We start from the raw sequence: 22,084 nt of genomic DNA on the forward strand, positions 1-22,084 counted from the left end.
AACTTTGGCCAAAACCTTATCAATTAATTTTTTCTGAATATAATATAATATATAATATAATTAATAATATTTTATAATATAATAATTTAATAATTTTTACCTAGAAAAGAATTATTGAACAAAGGCTCATTCAGACCAAAATAGCCATACTCTTTTCTGGTCTTATTAAATACAGTTCAAGAATCTAAAACAGAGGTATAAAAGTTCATATAGGTATAAAGTAGTATGTATAAAGGATTCATTTTAAAAGGACATCAAAAACAAAAGCCTGTCAAGAGAAAACCCACCAAAGGTTCAGAGCAATGCCAGGCCACATGATACCCAAGGTGTATATTTAGACTAGAGTAACTCTGAAAGACTTTTAATCTCAGTGATTAACTTTGGCTTTCAGATTAATCAGTCCTTCGCCTCCTTCATTAACTGGCAAATAAGGAGGAAGCCAGTGATCACCATCCAAGAAAAAGATCGATAAAAGCCTTCTGTAAACGCAATAAAATGTTTGGTGGATCGAGTAAATTTACTCGATGCCATGATGCCATAACATAAGATTGCTGCTAGGTTATTCATTCTAAGCATTTTTCCTCTATATGACAACTGGGAAAAAATCCACAGCCCCCTCTGAAGACAGCCAGAGACTTTGTCAAATACACCTTTCCAGTTTTTTAGCATGTAGTGATCTAGTCCCAAAACATTCCCACAATTTTAAACCCCCCCAAAGCTCCAAGAAGAAAGTCTTGAGAGGCCGCCATCTTCCCAATTACCCAGCAAAAAGGTTACACTCTTCTGCCAGTTTATTCGAGAGGAAGTGGCCTTCTGATAAACCTCATAGGATGATACCAGGGTTCTTACATCTTCATCTGACCTTATTATCACTGTGACATCATCAGCATATGCAGTGAGTTTGACTGTTGCTTCCCCGTTACTAAAACAGCAAATTGTTGAAATATCACTTTACTGTAATTTAATCTAATCCTGTTAGTTGGAAAATATCTTATAATCAACATCAAGCAAAGACACAGATTGCCAGTTCTCTTCCATCTGGAGGTTTCAAATGACAAAGATTTTATTTTATAATTGTCTTCTCTAGATTAAACAGTTCTCTGTGCAGTGAAACTTTAGACATGCAAAGATGATCAGATAAAGGAGTAGGAGAAATACAACTACAGTGGAATCCGCTTATCTCGCCCTCGGTTACCTCGACAACCCTATTAAGTCGACGTTTTTGAAGTGGAACCGCCAAATTCTCTCTTTTTTCTAAGCATTTTTTATCGGTTATGTCGACTTTTTTTAAGTTCGCCGAACCCTAATATCTCGAGCACAAGGGGGGAAAAATTTGCCATTTAACGTCGGTTATCTCGGTGCAGCCGCAGAAGAACTTGCGGAAGTGGCGGAAAAATCAAGCCTTACAGATGCTACAGGTGTTGTATTGTATACTGGTGAATCTCTGCTGTTAGCTAGTGCTAGTGTTAGTAGTGTTAGTAGGGGCGTGGCGCAGCTTTGGAAAGAAAATCGCAGCCGTTGAGAGAGTGCCGGTGGGAAGGCACGTACCGGGATACGCATGAGCGATAACAACGACCGCCGTGAACCAACATATACCAACAATAACGGACAGTGAGAGTGTGGAAGTTTGAATAGGAGCTGGTGATGATGCTAAATGAGCACCATATGTGCGCGATTGAAGCCGGGAGCTTCAGAGAAAGCGGCCGAGAAAACACCTGCCACGCTGAAGGGGGCGCTGAAGTGGGCATGGCAGGTGGATTCCTGACAGATAAACATGTACTGTATGTATTTTTATAGCATGCCTTCATCAAACAAATCGCGGCAACGCTGTTGTGTAAAAAACCCCTTCAAAAACACGTGCATGCACATTCTCATTTATTAACGCACATCATGTACATAAAGAAATTTTAAGCACGTTAATATACTGCCGCAATTTTGATTTTCGTTTATCTCGATCATCGGTTACCTCGATGCTTTTTGGCAACCCCCTATGACATCGACATAACCGGGTTCCACTGTATTAAAGAAATTAGCGCTGTAGTTTTTTTGCATGTAGATTCTATCAAGCCTGGATCCAGATACCAGATTAGAATTAACTTTAACCCTGGTATACTGTTTAGTTTAAGGGTAAGTTTCTCTTCAAACATCTACAAGGTGATGATCATTTATTAAAGTTTTAACTACATCTGCTGATTGACTGTGGGGTTCTTCAGGTTTCTGTCTAGCGTATGATCTATAACGCAATCAAAATCTCCAGCCAGAACAATCATCCTATCCTGGGAAACATCACTTAAAACAGCTATAACTATCTGAAGAAATCAATTTGTTCTGAGCCATCATTGGGGGTGTAGACATTAAGAAGTGTAGACTGTAATAACAACACGCAGCATTCGACACGGTATTTACTCAAAAACTCCCACTGGTTGTTCCTTATATTCAGGGCTGAGAAAAATCGCAACACCTTCACTTACATTAGAACCATGACTTAATATGACCTGTCCCTTCCATTTTACTCAGCCAATACACTCAGTTATCCAAATCTGTATGGGTCTCTGGAAGAGAGATGATACTGGCCTGCTTTTCATTACATAATCAAATAAACTAAACTAACTAAAGGTAGGAAGGTAGGACAATCTATCAAGGTCTATCAAGCTCATTAAGGGCAGCCCTTATCATAGCTACAGAACAAGATATCTAAAATGGCTTTTCAATCCAGAAAAAACGATTGAATAATGGGTTTACGAAGCCTTTCGTGTTGTCAAGAAAACTGTTAATCTGTTGGATTGAATTTTAATTTTGTCCTACCTTCAGCCATATGCTCTGCAGCCACCACATTATCTTCAGCACACAAATCCTCTTAATCCTTATCAAAATCCTCCTTCTGTAATTTTGAGTCCACCACCTCTTGTAAAAGTGTCTTCTTGAGTCTGATCAATTGCTTAATCGATGCCTGTTATAGTCTCAGTTACAGCAGAGCCCTTCTGCTTTCTGTGTTCAGGTGAGTCAGGAGGCACCTGTTCGGCGCTCACCTCAGGCTGAACAGCCTCGGCCACTCCAGCTACGTCGACCGGACCACTGCCTGAGTCAGACGACACCGCAACCCATGCCGCGTCCCCGGCAGTATCAGGGTCCTTCGCTACATCATTAGCCTCAACATTAACAGTCAAATCTTTATCAGCGCGATTCAGGCAAGTTTGTTTTGCTAACATGCACTAATTCTCCACAAATAAAACATCTCATAGATGCAGAGCTAAAAATGATAGTGTCATCTTTTTTCTCAACTCTTAGTTTTACAGACGTGATCATGACGTGAAGTTTGGCGGCCATCAAACAATCTTCTACTGATAAAGACATCAGATGTCTTTACACGTGAAAGGCACATCTAAATGTAGACTTCAGTGTTTCTTTTCAATGTTCAATTTTCATTTAAAAAATCATTAATTATAATCACACAACAGTAAAGGCATTTGTACCACACTCCAAAATAAATCTCAAATTACATAACAGGAGATTATCCTGTATAAACAATAAACAAACCTTCATTAACTCAAACAAATGTAAAAAAAAAAAAAAAGAAAAAAAAAAACCCAAAACAAAACCACACAAAGGAAAAATCACCAGCTGGGACTGAAGTATCTGTCGAATGTGTACAGTTGATACTCACGACATCCAAAGAAACAGTGAAACTCGAGAATAAAGCAGCCACATGAAAAACACGATTATCCGATCAGTCGATACGTTTTTTTTCCTGGTGTTTATCCACGAACAAACACTGTGCGAATCCTCCATCCGACGATGTAAACGAGGGAAAGATGTGGTTAAAACCAGCGCATGGCCTCGGTTTCTCCTGAAGAATTGTGCGGCCTTGACTTCCTCTGTTTCTCACTCACATTAAATGATTATTCACGTTGTAAATCGTTCCGCATCGATTGTACACTTAATACACTTTATGTTAGTTTATCTTCTGTAACTTTACAAACTGTATAAATCACGTAAAGCTTACGTGGTACTGGGATTTAAAGAACTGCGTCATCTTTGGTCCTTCGCGTGAACGTGCGTGCTAAGTGCAGTCTCTCTCACACTTACAGTTTCTACAGAGAGTTCATTCAGCATTATTTTACTGCAGTCTCTTATCTGTTCATTCTCCCTAAACCTGTCAGGATTTACACCTGCACCGTGGAATTCACTCCTCGTGTCCTCTCAAACACACACACACCTCCTCCCTGCACTCTGACCTCTGACCTTTCGAGGTCAGTCAGAAACCACCTTATTAGTTAAACAACATTTTTTATAACAGTTTTTTTCTTAGTTATATCTCGTCTGTTTGAAAGTAACAAGTTTTAACTCTTTAGTGTAAAAGAAAATACAAACTAAATAATTATAAGACCCTAATTTAGCAGGGCTCTACAGCCACAATCCTTGATTTTATCAGATGGGAGAAGATTCTGATGGTCTCACAGTCTACATTTTGTGTCACTTTGTTCTTCCTGCACAGGTATGTGGACATTTTCTCCTGCCCCAAAATAAAATGAATCAGTCGGCAAAAAAATTGTTTCTCCTGATGTATTTAAAAACCAAGAATAAAACACTTGAGAGTAAAATTCACTTTAAAGGAACTTAAAATACGTTTTAAAAGCACAAACAGTGGCTGTAACCTGGAGCAGTGAGTAAAAGCGTGAAAAACAGTTTCTCTCTGTGAACAGAACGGACCGTCCTGTAGAACATCAGGGTTTAAATACAGATAAACAAATTCACAGAGATGATGCAGTGTAAAATCCTCCACTGGAACTCGGCAGCTTTTTTGATTAACGGTAGTTTGTTCAGTGTCTTCACTCCGGTTTAATATCATCATTAAAACCAAGAACATATTTCCACTGGGGGTCCACCCTCACACTCAGTTACTTCTTATTTAAAACCTCAACACAGGCCCTGTAAAGCAGCTTTCCAGACACTGTCCCGAAGTTCATCTCCCTTTCACCCCTGGACTCCAGGAGGGGGCGCTCACATGAGGTCAGGAGCGATGTCCAGCTGGGGCAAGAGTTCCTCCTCTGCAGGACCGCTCTCACTGATTTCATAGTCCTTCAGCTTAACATGCACCTCAGCTGTTAATATGGACCTCCAGTGGTGTAGGAGCTGGTTAGCGATGTGCAGGGACTGGAATCCTATACGTGCTGCCCAGTGGCTCCTCCAGCAGCCAGTGCAGATTTTCCACATCCCTTAGTTTGTTTGTTTTTTTATTAGGGGTTACGGTCAGGATTAGGGTTAGGGCTAGGATTAAGGTTAGAGTTAGAATTAGGGTCAGGTTTAGGGTTAGGGCCAGGGCCAGGTCCTCTACTTGTTCACCAGCTCCCGGAGTGTGATGATCTTTAAGGAGATCAGAGCTCTGGAGAGTGTGGAGGTGGTCACACCAGAGATGTCCAGGCAACTTCCAGGGGCTCCTATAGCAGCCAGTGTAGTGTTCCATGTCCCTTAGTCTGTTTTTTAAGTCCATATTTAAAAAAAATCGGAGGTAAAAAAACTAGTAATCCAGACACATACAGCATGCTTGTGTCTCTTAAAAATAAAGTTCTGTCCAGCCCCAGTCCTCCCACCGTGTGCAAAAGTCCACTGGCTGCTGTTCTCCATACCAGGTTCCTGGGCCCAGTTAGGAGTCTCTGAATGAACTGGAAGTCGAGATGGGCCTGGATATTCGCTAGCAGGTTTGGCGGTGGATCCACGCATGCCAGTTTATGCCAGAGAGACGATGCTGCCAGGTTGTTGATGATCAGCATTCGCCCTCTGTAAGACATCCTTGGAACCAGCTGCTTCCACCTGCTCAGTCTGCCTCTGATGTGCTCTACAGCAGCGGTCCCCAAACTTTTTTGCACCACGGACCGGTTTAATGTCGGATAATATTTTCACAGACCGGCCTTTAATGTGTGGTGGATAAATACAACAAAATAAAATTATACAAGCATAAAAACTGGTATTTTCTAAATCTAATAATAATCGTGAATCCACTGTGTTGTTTTTTGTTCATTTTGCTCACTTGGGGGTGTGAATTTAGCAGTAATGTATTATGTGTTAGCGGCCAGAGCTCCTTTAAGAAGGTAGTGGATGGAGGTAAGACATGTAACCAAGGCATCATGACCTGCATCAAGAGTGAGTCATAGACAGATGTGAAGGAGAAAATCCGGTCATTTTCCAAAATAAAACATTGTTTAGAATCAGATAATTAATAATAAGGAAATAATGTAATTATGTATTCTTTCTGTATGGCCCGGTACCAATTAACCAGTGGACCGGCACTGGGGGTTGGGGACCACTGCTCTACAGTGCCTTCCTAGTTTTTATTTAAAAACTCATTACTCCCCAGGTAGACAGCCCAGTATTTAAAACCACCTGGTAAACTAAAACTGCTTCACTCTTTCCCCAGTTAACTTTCGCTGATGATAAAAACTCAAAGTGTTTTAAAACATCAATTAAAACATTCACATCAGACTGGAATCCCACCATTAAAGCCACATCATCTGCGTGCACTGACAGGTGAGGTGAAGCATTAGCATGTGGAATATTAAAACCAGAAAGACGATTTCTTAGATTTATTAAAAGAGGTTCAATAGTTAGAGTGTACAGCATTACTGACAGTAAACAGCCATGTCTGATCCCTCTGTACACTCTAAAAGGAGCACATAAACCACCATTCACCTTCAGCACTCTCTCAATTTCACTGTACAGCACCCTGATCATGGCTCTTAAACCAGGGTTGAACCAAAGTATGAGTGGTGTGTGTGTGTGTGTGTGTGTGTGTGTGTGTGTGTGTGTGTGTAAGTGTAATGTGTGCATGTGTGGGGGGGCATGTGCGGTTTGTGTTTAGAGTGTGTGTGTGTGTGGGGGGGGGCATGTGTGGTGTGTGTGTATGTGTGGTGTGTGTGTGTGTGTGTGTGTGTGTGTGTGTGTGTGTGTGTGTGTGTGTGTTGTATGTGTGTGCATGTGTGTGGGGGGCATGTGAGGTGTGTGTTTGGTGTGTGTGTGTGTGTGTGTGTGTGTGTGTGTGTGTGTGTGTGCGTATGCTGTGTGTGTGTGTATATATGCTGTGTGTGTGTGTAGCTAATAAGTAAAGTAGTAAACCAGAGTGAACTGAATACCTGAACCATAGCAGTGGTAATTCATTCAGCACGTCTCTGTCACTGTGTGGGTTTAACTAGAGCTCCAGATGTGCAGTTCACAGCTGGATTCATTTAACAAGTTACTGTTTCATTTATAAAGGCATGTAAAGGTTATTAAAACTAAGAAACTCTGTTAGTGTTACATCATGTACACTTCTAAACCGATGAGAAAGTTACTACTCCACTTTCATTATCTGTGTCTCTGATCATTACACTTTATTAATTGTATTTAGTCTGATCACATCATGAACAGTGATATTACAGACAGCGGGAGGATTAGGATTGTGGCTAGGTATTAGGATTAGTAAATTTACACCCAGGCAACTACCGTATTTTTCGGACTATAAGCCGCTACATTTTTCCCACGTTTTAAACCCCGCGGCTTAAACAACGGCTAATATATGGATTTTTCCCGGGTTCACAAACTTCAAGCCAAAAATCTGAGCGACATTAGACCAATGAAATTTCCGAACAGAAACGAAAAAATGCACTTCACCTGTGTTCTGAGCTGCAGGGCTTTGGGAGAAAAACTTCCAGAGAAATACAGTGGTACCTTGACCTACGAGTTTAATTCGTTCCATGGACAACTCGTATCTCAATTTGCTTGCACATCAAATCAGTTCTCGATATTGAAAATACTTAAAATGGCATTAATCCGTTCCAACCCCCAAAATGACCCCGTTTTTATGTTTCATGTTATTAAATTGAAAAATACATTTCTAAATAACAAATCTTGTATAAAAACATAATAGAAAGAGTATGTAAAGATATAATAAAGTTTTATTCAGTGTATTTTCCTTGGAGATGAGACGACTTGAGCTAAACACCGGTGGGGTGTGTGTGTGTGTTTGTGTGTGTGTGTGTGTGTGTGTGTGTGTGTGTGTGTGTGTGTGTGTGTGTGGAGGGTGGGTAGAGGCGATAAGCGGAGGCGGAGGGAAAACTCGTTTTTTACTATCACTCCTGTACACTACGAATCCCTAAACTTTAAAATTTTTACTTTTTCTTCTTTGCTTATCTTAATTTTCGTCACAATCTTCGCTTTCTGGCATCGCTTCGATTGGTGTCTCGAGCTCGTACCTCAATTTTTTGCTAGGGTAACAAAGCAAAAAAAAAAACTGAGTGACCGATCGTACCTCGGAAAACACGTACATTAATGCACTCGTAGGTCAAGGTACCACTGTAGTTGTGAAAGGAAGGAGGAAGACAGTAAACAATGACTTACTTGGTCGGCTACTGTTTCGAAACAAGCCATTGTAACGCATTGAGTCTGGGTTAAGGGGGATCTCGGTAAATCAAGTTGCAACAGAAATCATATAAGCACAGACAGGTTTCCAAAACTCGTGCTTTTTTATTTTTCTTGGCAACAGCGTTATGGGTTAGTCAAAGAAACTTAGAAATGAGCATCAGAAAATAAAAAGGACATAATCCTCAGTCTTGAACACACATGCAGTAATACCGGGGAATGCAGTGGCAGGCTATTCCCAAAATACTGCTATGCTCCTAAAGGAAGCGCAACATATTGCATTTAGTGTCTTTCGTTAAAGCCTGTGTAAAGTTCATAAGGTTTAGTGTAGACACCTTATTTATGCTTATTTATGTTAAAAATAAAAATATTTGTCAAATTATATGAGTGCGCTTTATAGTCCAGAAATTACGGTAGACTGCAGGCCAAAGGAGATGCACTGGCCAGTGCTTGGGTTAGGATCAGGATTAGGGTTAGGATTAGGGGGGTTTAGGGTTACAGTTTGGGATTAGGGTTAGAGTTAATTTCAAGATTAGAGTTAAGATTAGGGGTTAGGGTTAGGATTAGGGTTAGAGTTAGGGTTAGGTTTAGGGCTAGAGTTAGTGTTAGGCTTAGGGTAAGTTTTAGGGTTAGGGTCAGGATTTGGAGGTTTAGAATTAGAAGTTAGGGTTAGAATAATGGTTAGGATTAGGGTTAGAGTTAGAATTAGGGTTAAAATTGGGGTGTTTAGAATTAGGAGTTAGGGTTAGGGTCACAAGTAGGGTTAGATTTACAGGAGGGTTAGAATTAGGGCTAGGGTTAGAGTTAGGGTTAGGATTAGGGCTAGGGTTAGAGTTCGGGTCAGTATTAGGGTTAGGATTATGGCTAGATATAGAGCTAAGAACAATAAACTGTGGAGATGATAGTTGAGTTTAGAAAATATCCCTCAACACTACTCCCCCTTATAATATTCAACAGCCTGTGTCATCTATGGAGACCTTGAAGTTTCTGGGCACTACCATTTTCCAAGACCTGAAATGTGAGTCCAACATAAACTCCATTCTCAAAAAGGCCCAGCAGAGGATGTACTTTCTATGCCATTAAGGAAATACGGTCTGCCACAGGAGCAGTTGAATTGAATCTGTCCTGTGCTCATCAATCACCATCTGGTTTGGAGCAGCAACAAAACAGGACAGTAACAGACTGCAACACACAGTTAAAACAGCAGAAAAAATCATTGGTGGGTTACCCTGCCCACTCTCCAGGACCAGTAACATAAAAGAACCAGAAACCGGGCAGGAAAAATCACTGCTGACCCTTCGCATCCTGGACACAACATCTTTCAGCTCCTCCCTTTTTTTTGTCTTGTATAGACCAAGCTGAATGTACATTGTTATTTATGTCTTTACTTTTGAGAGTTACTAACAGCTGGAACGTCTCTAGGTTACGTATGTAACCCTAGTTCCCTGAGGGAACAAAAAGCTGCATCACAACACTTTGGGTATGCCTCTGCATTGCTCACGCTCTGAATCATGTGTGAAATCCGGCCAACGGCAAGTCGTGACGTCACCGGCGGGGCAACGTCACGAACCAGGAAGCTACAAAATGCGTGAGCAATGTAACAGCGCTAGCTTCTAAAAAAGAGAAGGTAAGCGCCGCAGGAATGTAGGGAGTACGTTCCCTCAGGGAACTACGGTTACATAGGTAACCTGGAGACGATACCCTTTGGGAACTCGAGCTGTGTCACAACGCTTTGGGAACGATTGTCTAATCATGCCACACTGACCAGTCCCTGCCTAGTGTGTCTGAGCACAACCAGAACGCAGGAGCCTGCAGCGTTGCAGATGTCCGGGAGAGATACTCCAGCAGACCAGGCCGTAGAGGCTGCCATACTCCGGGTAGAATGAGCCTTAACTCCGAAGGAAGTGGGAAGACCAGGGGACTCATAAAATGAGGAAATGGCATCCACCTTCTGAGAGTCTGCTTATTGGCAGGAAAGCCTTTCCTATGAGGGCCATAGCAGACAAATAGCTGCTCCGACTTTCTCTATGGACTCGTCCTGTGGAGATACATGTTCAGTGCTCGCACTAGACACAGTCGATTTTGCTTCTGCTGGTTGGCTGCTAGGAAAGGAGGAGGGTAGAATGCAGCACGATGGGTCGTGGGGGAGCCACAGGCACCATAGGTACATACCCAGGTTTAGGGTAGAGAAAGGCACTGGCCATGATAGGGGCAAACATCAGGAAAGATGGGGTCACGGAAAGAGCTTGTAGGTCCCCCTCCCTCTTCAGGGAGGATATTGCCAGAAGAAAAGTGGCCTTTACAGACAGGTACCTAAGGGCCACTTCGGCCAAGGGCTCGAAAACAGTTTAAAATTTATTGAACATATCAAAGCCAACTGATTCACCAACCCAAAAATTCAAACACATTTTCTGATCAAAACAAAACATGTGTGTGTTTGTGTTTTTGTTTGTGTGTGTTTGTGTGTGTGCTTACCTCATTAACTTGCTGTTTGTCCAAGTGAAAAATTTGTCCGGAGCTTGTGGCTGCGATTTCCTCATACACTCTGTAACCAGGTTGAGAGCGATCACCACAATCCCCTGTTAACACGAACACAACCTACACACACATACACACAGACACAGTGAGTGTGTGTATTACCCATAGTGCATTGCGAGAAGTGTATGTTTATCATGTCTTTCCAGGTGTTTATGGTTTATCCCATGATGCTGTACTTTTACCTGAGACTGTCGGAGCTGCACCAGCTGCAGGACTTCCTGTTTACGTTTGTAATCTTTCGCTCGAGCATCTGTGAAAACGTAAATAAATGATCCAGGCAGAGAAGCTTCCAGAGCGGAGTGGATCGCTCCAACACTCATCTCTGGACAGTCACCTCCCCCCTGAGAAACACACACACACACATACAGTATATATATATATATATATATATATATATATATATATATATATATATATATATAGAGAGAGAGAGAGAGAGAGAGAGAGAGAGAGAGAGAGAGAGAGAGAGAGAGAGAGAGAGAGAATTAATTTTTGCACATAAGCAGTAAAATATATATATATATATATATATATATATATATATATATATATATATATATATGTGTCTCTGTGTGTGTATATATATATATATATATATATATATATATATATATATATATATATATATATATATATATATACACACACAGACATTTATATATATATATATATATATACACACAGAGACATTTATATATATATATATATATATATATATATATATATATATATATATATATATATATATATATATACACACACACACACACACACACAGAGACACACACACACAGTTGTTATTGAAAGTGGACTAACCTGGACAAAAAGCTCCTGCAGGTCATGTTGAAACTGTGTGGCATCGCTGGTGATGGAAACAGGGCCGATATCTAAAACACATATAATATAAATCCTAAATAAAATGTTATTTGTCACATACACATTCATACAGAGTATGACATGTAAAGAATGTCGTCAGGTTACCTATGTAACCATGGTTCCCTGAAGGAACGAGACGCTGTGTCAACAAAGATTTGGGAACGATTCTGCCAATGGAATGAAATGAATAAAATATAATAAAATGGGTTAGCTTCCTGGTCTTGACATCACTGTCATTAATGCCATAACCAGGAAGCTATAAAAGCACATAGAGTAAAACCGGCGCTAGCTTCAGAAGGAAAGGAAGTGCTGCAGGGATGCTGTCGGTGTTTCCTGGAGACACAGGGTCTCATTCCCTCAGGGAACCATGGTTACATACATAACCTGGAGACATTTCCTTTCAGGAATTTGAGCTGTGTCAACAATGCTTTGGTAATGAGTATCCAATACCACCAGACTGACCAGTCCCTGCCTTGTTTTAGCTAATTCAGTGGAGAGGCTGGAAGCTCGGAGCTGTACCCCCTCAGGGGCCACAGCCACAGTCTCCACAGCTCTGGATGTGGGTGAACTATCGTGCCCCCTGCATGAGTGAGAAGATTCATCCTGAGCACGAGCACAGACCCCCCTGGTGGTTGATGTAAGAGACCACCAAAGTGTTGTCCAAACGGACCAATACATGGTGACCACTGAGGTCCAAAAGAAAATGCTTCAAAGCTAGAAGCATGGCTAGCATCTCAAGGCAATTGATGTGCCACTGCAGATGTTGCCCTTCCCTAAGACATTGGGCATTCTGGCATTCAGCCGTAACCCCTGTTCTTTAATGTGAGCGAAAACCACATCTCGATGCCGGGTGCTCTGATTGAAATAAAATCAACCAATCGTTGATATAGTTTAAGATGCGGATGCCCTGAAGTCTCAGAGGGACCAGGGCCACATCCACACACTTCGTGAAGGATGAGAGTGCAAGAGCAAACGGAAGGACATGATTTTGGTAACTTCGGCCCCGAAAGTGAACCTCAGGAACTTTCTGTGAGAATCAAGGATGGATACATGGAAAATGCATTCTTCAGATCTATCGTGCCAAGCCAGTCCTCAGATCTGATTTGATATACGACCTGTCAGCATCTTGAACCTAAGCCTCAGTAGTTAGCGGTTCAACTGACGTAGATCTAGAATAGGACACACCCCATCAAACTTGGGCGGACGAGACCGGAACTAAATCATATAGCCTCTGTCTACAGTATGCAGGACCCATCGAGACACATCTAGCAGAGCTTCCCAGGCTGCCAGGTAGTCTCTTAAGGGTATCAGTCTCTGGAGACTGACCTCTGGTACACCTAGAGCCGGAGCCACACACTGGTGCAGTGAATCCTCCGGGTCAACACCGGACGGAAAATAAGGAGGGTGCTCACTGGAGCTGACTGTGCCCTGAAGCACTGGCCTTGTCAGGGTTAACAGACCAGGTCGCTGGGGTGCCTGGGCATGGCAGGCACCGTATATTAAGGTGCAAGACCGCCATGGTCTGCAGGCATGCAGTGGCTTGACCTGCTAAGGCGTATGCTTTGACCCACCAGCGCCGATGTACTTCGAAGGAGCTTGGTGGGCAGTGTCAGAGTCTTTAGAGATGAAGAGACACCCAGGGAAAGATAGCTAGCCAGCATCCCTTTAACCCGGGGCACCGACCCATTTCAACACTCATTCAGTCTCACTATGTTAGCGTATAACGAAAACTTAGAACTAAAGAGGCAGGCTGAAAATGGCTTAGTACAGGACCTGGACTCGGAGGCTGTGATGCAGGTCGCAGAAAGTACTCATAAAGCTTACTGGATGGGGGAACTTTCTGCTCAACAGCCAGCCAAGTTAAATCTAGATCACAACCTCCATTAGCTCCTTGACCTCATGCTCGCAGAGCATAGCTTCCTGGTCGTGTTGTATCCCGCCGGTGATGCTGTGCTTTCCAATGGACTGATTACACATGTGATTCTATGACAAAAACACAGAAAAGTTCTCAAAGCAATGTTGGCGCAGTGCGAGTTCCTGAAAAGGAAATGCTTTTTTGACTGTGATTTTCATTAAATTGTCCATTGGCTGATATAAAATTGTAAAAAGTAATAAATTGATGCTGTGCTAGTCCAGTCCAGAGTTAGAGTGGCTGGGTCCGGAGTTAAAGTTGCACTAGTGCAAGTAATGCAAATAATAGTGAATAATTGTAAATAATAGTAAATAATAGTTGTGCAGCGAAGGAAGTGAGACAGAGAGGAAGGTCTAGTACTAGATCCTGGGTGTTTTCTGGTTTAAACTCTGAATAACCTGCGGGAAGAAGCTCCTCCTCATTTTTGCTGTGTTTGCTTTTAAGGAGCGGAAGCACTTCCCTGAGCATAACAGAGAAAAGAGTCCATTGTTGGGCTGAGGTCCTTCACAATTTTTCTGGCCCTTGTCCGGGCACCAGGTGCTGTAGATGTTCTGCAGGTCATGGCACTCGGTGCGGGTGGTGCAGGTGTAGAAAGACTTTAGCACCTGAGAGGCTAGTTTAAAGTTTCTTAGGCATCACAGATGTTGCAGATATTGCCAGGTTTCTTCACCAGGGTATTGATGTGACAGGACCAATACAGGTCCTGTGTGACGTGAACACCAAGGTACCAGAAACTGTCCACTTTCTCCACTGATGTCCCTTTGATGTTTAGCGTTTGGTATGACCACTCCTGCTTCGTGCTGAAGTTCACTCCTTAGTCTTGCTGACACCTGGTGCTACACTAAACAACAACATAAAGCTACAACACAATACAAGCTACATAAAGTGCATCGAGTGCAACCTGGTGCAAACAGTGCAGACGAAAAACAGTACAGACAGACAGTGCAGACGGACAACACAAGACAAGACTAGTAAACCTACTGTATACTCTGAATATACAGTACTGTGCAAAGAGAACTGTAAAAACTTTACCCGGGAGTGAATATAAACAGAGTCTATACCTTGTGTAGTAAAATCAATAAATACATACACAAGATCCAGAAATAATCTTATTGCAGTTGAAGCTGGAAAATGCAAGATAAACAAACAGAAAAAAGTTCAAAAGTTCAAGAGAATAGCCCGTAATCTGGAAAAAAAATGGAGGAAAACTAAATTGGAGGTATTTAGAATTGGGTATAAAGACAGTATGCTTAGCTACAGACAGGCGCTAAACGCTGCTAGAGCTGAACACCTGAGCAAACTCATAGAAAACAACCAAAACAATCCCAGGTTCCTTTTCGGTAAAGTAGCTAAATTAACAACAAATCAGGGATCTGAAAATGTGTTCCATCACAGTTAAGTAGTGAGGACTTGGGTTAGAAAAATAAAAAAGTATTAGAAACACAATTGTGGCGGTCCAACCTCTAACAGCATCTCCTGATCCAATCTCAAACAGCATCTTCTGATCCAATCTCACCTAAAACTCCACAACTACACTGTTTTACATGTATAGAACAGGAAGAGCTGTATAATGTTATTACCAAAGCTAAATCAACATGTCAGTTAGATCCCATTCCAACTAATCTACTGAAGGAAGTGTTACATACAGCTGGTGAGCCTCTTCTCCATATTATTAACTCCTCACTCTCTTTAGGTCACGTCCCTAAACCCCTAAAGATTTTAGAAAAGATTGTGTCTGCCCAGTTCTGTTCCTACTTACAAGAGAACAACATCTTTGAAGCATTTCAGTCAGGTTTCAGGTCCCATCATAGCACAGAAACTGCTCAAGTTAAAATCACTAATGACCTAGCTTCAGACCTCAGATCTCTTTGTTTGTTTTACTAGATCTTAGTGCTGCATTCGACACTATAGACTATATGATCTTCTCCTGGACCACTTACAGAATTACATAAGCATTCAGGGACAGGCATTAAGCTGGTTTAAATCCTACCTGTCTAACCCTAACCCTAGATTTAAATGGAGAGCTATCCAGGCTAATGCTAGTAAATGATGGGGTGCCACAAGGCTCAGTTCTAGGACCCCTGCTTTTCACAATATACATGCGTTCCTTGGGAAATATTATTAGAAGGCGTTGTATTAGCTTCCACTGTTATGCTGATGACCCAGCTATATATCTCATCGAAACCAGACAATAAACGCAATTGACCAGGTTAACTGAGTGTGTTAAAGAATTAAAAGACTGGCTGACTCATAAGTTTCTATTATTAAATTCTAATAAGACAGAGATTTTGCTCATCGGCCCAAAAACCAGTCCACACAAGCTCCATCATTTCAACCTGAAAATGACAAAATTCTGTAAAGCTGCTATGAGACAATTTCTGTTGTGAAAAGCGTTAGGGTTAGGGTTAGGGTTAGGGTTAGGGTTAGGGTGGGAGTCCCAGGGGTGGGAGTCCCAGGACCTCCAAATAAGAGGTGAGCGTGGAGGAAATTATATTTATTAAAGGCTGAATTGTAGTCAACAAACAGCATTTTCACATAATTCCCTTTTCTGCAGTCCAGGTGGCTCCTCATTGTGCAGAGAAGTTATGCGATGGTTTCATTAGTAGACCAGTGTGTCTGGTAATGAAGATGTGATGAAGTCTCTGACCAGTCATTAAAAGCACTTGATCACTACTGAGGTCAGGACTACAGGACGGTAGTCATTGGGGCAGGCGGCTGAGGCTTCTTCGGGACAGGAACAATGGTGGACTGTTTGAAGCATGAGGGGACAACAGACTGTTCCAGGGAGAAACATCATCACAAAATATCCTTTTAATCAGCTTATGTGTGTGGTGTGTGTTTGGTGTGTGTGTGTGCTGTGTATGGTGCATGTGTGTGTTTGTTTACACCTCCCCCACCACACACACATACACACAATTTGTCCTGTTTCACCCGTCTGTCTCTGTCTCTTGATGTTTTATGGTGAAGTGTCTGCAGGGTATAAACACATTAAATACGACAGGAAGTACTGGCACCCCCACAACACACACACACACACACACACACACACACACACACACACACATACACACTGTCGGCTCCCCCATAACACACACACACACACACACACACACACACACACAGCTACATCCTTGAGGTTGATACCACTTTGTAAGTGTGGAGAGGAGGGCAATATTTCTTGGGGTGGGGGTAGGGGTAATGATGGTAGTGTAATTATTTACCATGTGCTTCTCATCTGCCCTCTTGGAGTCTGTGTTAGCATTAGCAGATTAGCTTCTCTACAGCTGTGTGTAAACTTGAATGAGTGAAAAAACCTTAATTGTTAAAACTTTTGTTCAGTAAATCACATTACTGCATTTCTCTGTACTTTCACTCCGACCATAAAAATACATTTCAACCAACCCAAACTTACTATTTGACCAAAAGTATGGGTACCCCTGACCTAATTTCAGATTTTTTTCTCTTCAATGTTAAAATATTCTTCACCGTTGTGGGAAGGCTTTCCACTAGATTCTGCATTAGTGCAATCAGACACTGATGTTGGTCTGGGTTTACTTGATGTTTCAGTTGAGGGGATCAGGGCTCTGTACAGGAAACTTGAGTTCTTCCAGTTTCTGTACTTTCTGTACTTACTGTACTTAAGTAGCTTTTTTGCTTATTTGTATTTTACTGAACTATTTCCATTTTACTTTTAATTGAACTTACATTTCAAAGTCAAATCTCTCACTTTTTACTCAACTACATTTAGTAAAATCAGTCGTTTCTTTTTATTTACGAGGATAAAAACGTAACTGGTGAAACATGCAGCGAGTCACCAATCAGGATCGAGTTCACACTCTGTTTTACACGTTTTCTGATTGGCGCTTGGTGTATCTACTGATCACCAACATACAGTTCAGCATCAGTTCAACATCAAGCAGAACATTTCTGAGGGAGGAATAAATGATGAACTCATCACAACACACGTGACCTTAATTACACGTTTTTATTTAAAGGTTTTATATGCAATAATAATTATAATAGAAATCAATCAGTGTTTGAGTCATTAATATCATTCTATTAAAAATCAGTGTGCTGAGAGTCACATTCGAATCTTTTCACATAAACTGAGGTGATTAAGTAAAAAATCTTGTGATAAAAATGACAACAGGAAAATTATAGTTATAATAAATCAGTACTTTGGATACTTAAGTACATCTGAAGGCAAAAATGTTTGTATTTTTACTGTAAAGTTTTAAGGGACACTTTTTCTGCACTAATATTTTAGGGTGTCTCCACTTTTACTGAAATAAATGCTTAGTGTTCTTCATCCACCACTGTCCTACACAACCATGTCTCTGTGTCTATTGCCATAACAATACAAACACATTTTAAAAAGTGATTTTTTAGAAAACAGATTGGAGGTGACCCACATGCAGTTGGATGGTCAGGGGTGGACAAACTTTTGTCCATGTGGTGTGTTACTGCCTCACTGTGTCCCTGACCATTGTTCCTCAGAGTCACTCTCTCAGTCGGAACCTTGAAGGTGTTCAGATCAGTTGAGTTCCTTACCTGGGTCGTGAAACGGCACGAGCACAAAGTTGCGAATGGGCGTGTCGGTGAGGCTCAGCGCGCGCTGCAGGATGCGCGAGGCTCCGTCCATCACCTGCTGCAGGTCGTCATACATGGAGCCCGTGACGTCAAAGACGAAGGCGAGAGAAGAACCGCTGATCTCGTGCTCCGAGTTTAACTGCGCGCGAGTGTGAAACACAGCCAAGGCCAGCGCTAAAACCCCGAACCAGAACTCCATCAGAACTTCACTTCCAGTCCGAACCGGACCTTCAATACACACCAAACACCTTTAACAACACCGAGCGCGAGACCGCGAGGGAGATCCGAAAAATCGGCCTTACTGTTGGAGAGAAGTGCATTCAGTACCGACTCGTGTGTGTGTGTGTGTGTGTGTGTGTGTGTGTAACCTGACCCCACAGCTCTCTCTCTCTCTCTCTCTCTCTCTCTCTCTCTCACACACACACACACACACACACATCTTTTTCCTTCACCACAGTCTCCATGGTGCTCATCAGAGATACACACACATCATTCATTCTCTAAAGCTGCTTTGAGACAATGTCTGTTGTGAAAAGCGCAAAAGAAATAAACTTTACTTGACCTAACACACAGGTTACACACTTGTGGAGATGACGGACTGTTCCTCTTGTCATCTCCACAAGTGTGTAACCTGTGTGTCAGGTCAAGTGAAGTTTATTTCTATTGCGCTTTTCAATGTGGGTCACCTCCAATCTGTTTTCTAAAAAATCACTTTTTAAAATGTGTTTGTATTGTTATGGCAATAGACACAGAGACATGGTTGTGTAGGACAGTGGTGGATGAAGAACACTAAGCATTTATTTCAGTAAAAGTGGAGACACCCTAAAATATTAGTGCAGAAAAAGTAAAAGTGTCCCTTAAAACTTTTCAGTAAAAATACAAACGTTTTTGCCTTCAAATGTACTTAATCATCCAAAGTACTGATTTATTATAACTATAATTTTCCTGTTCCACCAAGGGCATGCTCATCATCTTTTTCCACATTTGGGCCACACTTTCATTAGATAACATTACATTACATTTCAATAAATTACATTAGATTCAACATTATTGTCATTGTACAAGGTACATGATCAGAGCCAATGAAATGGAGTCAGCATCTAACCAGAAGTGCGTAAGTGGCCTATTTACAATTAATAACAGTAGATAAATAGGAAATGGGGTCCATATATACAGGGATGAGGGTGATTAATGTGCAGAAGGTATTAGTATATGGTATCTTCTTCTTCTTCTTTCGGCTTCTCCCATTAGGGGGCGCCACAGCAGATCATCCATCCCCATCCCCCTCTGTCCTCTACATCTGCCTCTTTCACACCAACCTGCATGTCTTCCCTCACCACATCCATAAACCTCCTCCTTGGTCTTCCTCTTTTCCTCCTTGCTGGTGTCTCCATCCTCAGCATTCTCCTACTGATATACCCTCATGTCCCTCCTCTGCACATGTCCAAACCATCTCAATCTCGCCTCCCTCACCTTGTCTCCAAAACGTCCTACATGCGCTGTCCCTATAATGAACTCATTTCGTCACTCCCAACGAAAATCTCAGCATCTTTAGCTCAGCTCTTTCATTCTCCTTTTTTCCAGCACGTACCGCCACCTTTCCAGGCTCCCTACTTTCGCCACAAATAACAATATCATCCGCAAACATCATAGTCCACGAAAACTCCTGTCTGACCTCGTCCATCAACCTGTCCATCACCACTGCAAACAGGAAAGGGCTCAGAGCCGATCCTTGTTGCAGTCCAACCTCCACCTTGAACCAGTCTGTCGTTCCTACTGCACACTTTACTGCTGTCACACGGTCCTCATACATGTCCTGCACCACCCTCACATACTTCTCTGACACACCAGACTTCCTCATACAATACCACAACTCCTCTCTCCACCCTGTCGTACACTTTCTCTAAATCCACAAACATCCTTCTCTATCAATATCCTCAAAGCAAATAATGCATATGTGGTGCTCCTCCTCAGCATGAAACCATACTGCTGCTCACAGATGGTCACCTCTTCTCTCAGCCTGGCTTCCACTACTCTTTCCCATAACGTCATGGTGTGACTGATCAACTTAATTCCCCTGTAGTTACTGCAGGTCTGCACATCTCCCTTATTCTTAAAGATCAGTACCAGCACACTCCTTCTCCATTCCTCAGGCATGTTCTCACCTTCCAGAATCTTGTTAAACAATCTGGTTAAAAACTCCACTGGATCTCTTCTAAACATCTCCATGCTTCTACTGGTATGTCATCTGGTCCAACCGACTTTCCATTCTTCATCCTGTTAATAGCTGCTTTTACTTCCTCCTTACTAATCCTATCCACTTCCTGCTTCACCATCTCCACATCATCCAGCCTTCTCTCTCTCGGATTTGTCTCGTTCATCAAGGTAATAATGCAGTGTTGGGCAGTAACGCGTTACTGTAACGAAGTTACTTTTGACAGTAACTAATACTGTAACGTGTTACTTTTTCAAATAAAGTAACTCCGTTAGCGTATGGTTCGTTACCCGTTACTTGTTTAAATGAATTAATTTTGGCTGAAGTGTAGACTACAGTCTGACCTGTTTACAGCAGAGACGCATTGTAGGTTTGGTGAATGAACCACTGTAAACAGGAAGAAGACGCACTGTGGGTGTGTCTCCGTTTATTCAGGTCTGTGCGGCAGTAATGGCGAGTCGAGGCGAGAGCAAGACGAGTTTCTCAAATTGGAAATATGCTCATTATTTCACTTTAGTTGAGTATAAATACAAAAACTTTTTAGTCAAATGTAAGCTGTGTCTTTCTGGTTCGAAGCTCGTATCTACTGCAATAGCAGCACCTCCAGAAACTCCATGCCTGGACAAAGCTAGAAGCTATGCGCTAACTCGGTGTTCTACATTGTTGATAGTTTTCATACTTCAGCTGTGAAAGGAACATGTTTAAGAGCTCAACACAACAGCTTTTATGATGCAGAAGCCACTTTAGTGTTTGATTGTGAATCTATTATTCAGCTTGTTTTGTATTTATTTCAGAAATCCTTGTGATATATTCAGTTTGTGCAGTTTGTGCTGACTTTAATAAAATAGTGTTTAAAAATGACTTTGTGTTTAAGTCAGTTTTGTGTTTGTATAAACCATAACACATAAAAGGTCATTAATGGGAACATTAAAGAAGGTTCTTTAAAAAAGGAACTAAAAAGTTACTTTTAACAGTAACGCATTACTTTATGGTGAAAATAATCAACAAAGTAATTGAGTTACTTTTTGAATGAAGTAACGAGTAACTGTAACTAGTTACTATTTTTTAGTAACTAGCACAACACTGGTAATAATATATGGTAAATATAGTATTATACAATATACTGTGTAAAGACTATGCATAAACAGACATGCCAGAATATAATATACTCAAATGGAATGATAGTCATGTACATGTATGAATGTAAGTGTGATACAGTATAAATATGGGTGAAATGTACAGTAGTGCAAATGTGAGATATGGATGGTGCATAAAAAGAAAAAAGAAAAGAAATGTGTAGTGTATAAACAGTGCAAAATACACAGAAAGTGACAACGCAGTATTGAATCAGCTGTTCAGTGCAGTAACAGCTACAGGAGGAACGCTATTCTTCTGTCTGTTTGTGCGGCTCTGAGGGACCTGTAGCGTCGGTGAGTGTGTGTATATTAGTTTACAATTTTTTTACATTTTACAAAAGAATGCTCTTCACATGTTACAATAAATAAATGTTTTCGTAACAGTGATATAAGGCATTTTTTCATGTTCTTTTATTAATTCCTTTT

At 41.4% G+C, this 22,084-nt stretch overlaps 1 protein-coding gene across 2 annotated transcripts in view; it reads right to left on the minus strand.

Moving 5' to 3' along the window:
• The window catches only part of hmcn2 (hemicentin 2), a 55,538-nt gene extending 36,883 nt beyond the window's left edge, over window positions 1-18,655 (minus strand). For both annotated transcript variants that reach the window (XR_006928387.1, XM_046872325.1), the window contains exons 1-4: window positions 18,269-18,655; window positions 11,746-11,816; window positions 11,112-11,270; window positions 10,867-10,989 (exon numbers count right to left, since the gene is read on the minus strand). Coding sequence is in view for 1 of the 2 variants with exons in the window: in XM_046872325.1 (XP_046728281.1) it covers window positions 10,867-10,989; window positions 11,112-11,270; window positions 11,746-11,816; window positions 18,269-18,506 (591 nt within the window). In the remaining variant the exon portion in view is untranslated. The remainder of the gene's footprint in view (window positions 1-10,866; window positions 10,990-11,111; window positions 11,271-11,745; window positions 11,817-18,268) is intronic.
• Between the last annotated feature and the right edge of the window lie 3,429 nt (window positions 18,656-22,084).

The sequence above is a fragment of the Silurus meridionalis genome, chromosome 17 (genome assembly GCF_014805685.1).
Source record: "Silurus meridionalis isolate SWU-2019-XX chromosome 17, ASM1480568v1, whole genome shotgun sequence".
Taxonomy (NCBI): domain Eukaryota; kingdom Metazoa; phylum Chordata; class Actinopteri; order Siluriformes; family Siluridae; genus Silurus; species Silurus meridionalis.